Source organism: Tamandua tetradactyla, chromosome 18 (assembly GCF_023851605.1).
Source record: "Tamandua tetradactyla isolate mTamTet1 chromosome 18, mTamTet1.pri, whole genome shotgun sequence".
NCBI classification, from domain to species: domain Eukaryota; kingdom Metazoa; phylum Chordata; class Mammalia; order Pilosa; family Myrmecophagidae; genus Tamandua; species Tamandua tetradactyla.
In genome coordinates this window covers 49020108-49023885 of record NC_135344.1, presented here as the reverse complement: position 1 = coordinate 49023885, position 3778 = coordinate 49020108, and the positions used below count along the sequence as shown (strand labels likewise).

The following is a 3778-nucleotide window of genomic DNA, read 5'->3' as shown; positions in this document are numbered from 1 at the left end:
TATCTGACAGGTAAACAGAGAGCTACAGCTTAAGATAGGAGAGAGAATGAAGAAAAGAAAATAACTTCCTAGCTGGAAATTTTTCTTTAAAATATGCAGGATAATATTCAACTATATTTTAAATAAATATACTTTAAGTATTATTTTATTTATTCAGTTAGCCCAGTATTGCCCAAAGGAAAAGAGATTCTTACGTCTTGAATTTTAGTTTAATTTAACAAAAAAAAAAATTTTTTTAATCACATTCTTAATGGTTCTCCCAATAAAAGTGAATCAAAACGCTTCATTCTCTACAACAGACTTCTGGACCATCAGATGTCAAAAAAAACTCAGTTCTATTTCATGCTCATCTAGTCTCCATTATTTAGTGCAGCAAGAATGTAATTTCACCATTGTCTTTAGCAGTGCCACGTGTGAAAGGAGAATCTGCATTTATAGATTTGGATCTCCTAGAAACCTTCCAACAATAGTACTTTTTTTTTTGAATAGCAGAACTTTTATGGGTGTTTCCAAAGCACCTTTTTTTCCATTTCCTATTTTCTATATAAATTCCAAAAGAAACAGATTTCCTTCAAACAACCGTCCTTATTCAATCTAGGGAAACCATAAACTGTTTTCCAAAACTAAGATCCTTCAAACAATTCTTTGAAAAATCTTTCATGCACACATTTCCAATTTAATATACCTCCGTTAGAGAGCGAAGAATCGCTTTCAAGACGTCTCCTTTCTAGCATCCTCCAGGAATACTGCGCCGGGGAACAGTTGCCAGTATAGAAGGGGGCGGGGGGAAGGAGTAAATGCTCAAGAAAATCCAAAGCGAGGCAAAAATGCAAAGGATGCCAGATACCCTCCCCCACCCCTACTGCAGGCGAGTACCCACGGTAGAGCGATGCAGAAAGCGGTCTTACGGATCTGATCTGCAATCCTACTCGGAGCCCACAGTTCCCATCTTCTTATAAAGGAAATTGATGCTGCTGCCTCCCCAGCCCCACAGGCTTGTGCCTAGTGAGGCTGAGGTCTACTCGGTCCTCAGTGCCACTGCCTCACCGAGCCTGGGCTGGGAGCCTTGTGGCCTTGAGACTTGAGCCATCCCAGAAGGAGGAACAAATACATACACCATTTGATCGCGCCCAAACCCATCTCCCTTTGTTGTTCATCATCTAGCTGCTGCTTTATTTGTGGAAGGGGGGGAGTGAGGAAGGGAACGGGGGAGGGCGGGGAGCGGAGAAAAGGAAATCTCCCGGACCTTATCTACGATTTAAACAGCCTTGGCGACCGTCTCGGGGAGTCATCGAGGCGTTCGGACTGACCATGTCTCTCAGGCTACGGTCTAACAATAAAATCTGATAGCGTCCTGGGGAAAACCCCACATCCACGACGAGCGCCACATTCAGGCTTTGTGCCAATGAGAAGACACTATAGACTATCGATCAGAATCGTCTATTATCAGAGCGTGTGGCTGGGGTTCCAGCGTGGCCTGTATGCGCGGTGGCGGCGGCGGTGGGACACGTGCCAGGCGCCCAGCGAAGGACATGGGACAATGGCCCACCCGGAGGACGCCGGACACCGCCCGACCCAGGGAAGCAAGCTACCGCGGCGGGGCGCCGAGCGGCGAGGCCGGGAGGGCGGCGGGCCCTGGAGGTGCGCTGCCGCTTTAAAATACAGAACCACAAAGACTCGGCGGCGGGGAAACGCGCCTGGCTAAAGCGAGTGGGGACGACTTGGGGAGGGGGTTGAGGAAGGTGGGGGGCACACGAGCCAACGGTAGCTCACGGCTCCCCCTTTCTCCCCCCTCTCTCCCCCCTCCCCGCCGGGCTGCTCGGGCAGACAAATAACAGAAGAAGGCGAGTCACTCACCGTGGTCTTGACGGGCACGTAGAGCACTTGCTTGGCGCCGCCACCGCCCCCGCGGACCTCGTCGGGCTGGCCCAGCTGGAAGCCCTTCGATTTGACCCAGAATTTAAATTTGGCGTTGTCCGTGGAGCTCGACTCGGAGCCGTTGAGGAGCTGGACGATCCGCTCGTATTTTTTACGGGTCACCGTCTTGGTCTTGCCTGAGTCCCCGTAAGTCCTGAGGCACCAGTCCTGGAACTGGCGGTACATGTCGCGCTCGCTCTCCATGTTCCCCGCGCTCGGCCGTCGGCCGGATGCTCCCAGCGCACTTCGCACCTGTTCACCCCGGGCTCATGAAAAATGCAGCCCCGGCCACAATGCAGGGAGGCGAGGTCCCGGCTGCTGCCAGAGCTGCTGGGGTGGGGGGTGGGGTGGGGAATGGGGCGAGGGGAGGAGGGTCCGGCTGGGCACCAGCAATCAGTGCCCTGGGCTACCAAGTCTCCGGTTCATTCGCAATTGCAGTGGATGTCTAGGACGCTTTTTCCTCGTCCCTTTAGTGATCGGCCTCTTTAATATTGTGTGGCCCGGACCATCCCAACAGCATCCGTCCCGGAGGAGCTGGGTTTTGAATAATTAAAATCCCATTCCTTGGTTTATTTAAAATCCCAATATTGACTCGGGGTGGTCCCTCGACGCCTCGCCCGCGGGCTGGGTCCAGGGCAAGGCAGGTGGAGCGCAGCGCCGCCTCCCGCGCGCGCCCCAGCCGCTTCCCCAGCCGCCGGCCCTGCGGTCCACGAGTGAGGGCTGCGCCTCTCCCCAAGGCAGCCGCGGGGCCCGCGCCAGCGAGCCCCGAAGGGCACACGGGGCTCTGGGCTCTCGGTCCTCCAGGGTCCTGCTCCGCGTCGACCTTCCCCGCGTCGGGGGTTAAAAGACTAGAAAGAGAGAAAGTTCTTACCTGTCACGTCTTTAAACCTATCAAATCCTGCTTTAAGGGAATGCTTTTTTCAAAAACAACGTGCTTTTAAAACGGCTTAAAATGTCATTTCCTCGAATCATTTAGGCAAAATTCCAGCCCCGCACGGAGGTTCTGGGAGTTAAGTCCCAGAAATTAGCAAAGCGTTCATGGAGATGTGGCCATAGTTCTACAGGATGGACTGTGATACCCAAACAGATCTCCGTTCCGGGGGGATGTGGGAAAACGAAGGCAGGCGGTTGGCGGCGGCGGGTCTCCGGGATAATGATGGGGCGCCTAGACAGGACTCCTCTGATTTCTGCTGAACTGGGGATAAGGCATAGAAGTAATTTATGATACAGATGCTTAAAACCCTTTGCATGAAAATAAAAGAGGTTATTTTCTCCTTGCTTGGTCACAGTTTGCAGTTCACACGGGAGGTTTCAGATGTCTATTACCCCCAGCCACGTCATGGACACCCCCACCACCTCTCAGAGCAGCCAAATACGAGTTCCTCTGGACGATTTTCCCCAGCAAATGAAGTCAGCGGCTCCTCCATTCAGGATTTCGGTCCGTTTGTCACAGAGCTGGAAATAGGGGAGTTCCCATCCTCCTCGCGCAGCGGCTGCGGCCGCTCCTCTTTATTATACTCTGCCGAGGCCCGCGCGCGTCCCGGGGAGCGACGCAGCCGGGAAGGCGGCCCAGCCAGTGCCCGGCACCTGGTCCGTAGCCGAGCCGGCCTTCGCCCCTCGTCGTCCTCGCCTCCAAGACGAAAGCCCCGAATGGGAAAGCAGGGTGTTGGTGCCCAGCGCGCCGCAGCTGGTCCCGGCACTTGCAAAATGGTCAGTGGCTCCTTCTCGGCCAGGCTGAGTGTGTGCGTGTGGAGGAGCGAGGGAGCGAGGGGGTGCGGCGTGCAGGGGGTGCGCTGGGGGTGCACGCGTCCCCGGGAAGGTCTCGCGGCGGCTGGAGCCGGGACTGACAGCCCGGGCGCAG

The 3778-nt window shown here is 54.4% G+C and overlaps 1 protein-coding gene across 7 annotated transcripts in view; it reads right to left on the bottom strand.

Annotated features, from left to right (window-relative positions):
* The window catches only part of NOL4 (nucleolar protein 4), a 377490-nt gene extending 374957 nt beyond the window's left edge, over positions 1-2533 (bottom strand). For 3 of the 7 annotated variants that reach the window (XM_077135662.1, XM_077135666.1, XM_077135667.1), the window contains exon 1: positions 1858-2532. In XM_077135662.1, the coding sequence (XP_076991777.1) occupies positions 1858-2121 (264 nt within the window). In that variant the 5' untranslated portion in view covers positions 2122-2532. Of the gene's footprint in view, positions 1-1857 lie in introns of all 7 variants that reach the window. The other 4 variants (XR_013165209.1, XM_077135663.1, XM_077135672.1 and 1 more) reach the window with 3 other exon arrangements.
* Between the last annotated feature and the right edge of the window lie 1245 nt (positions 2534-3778).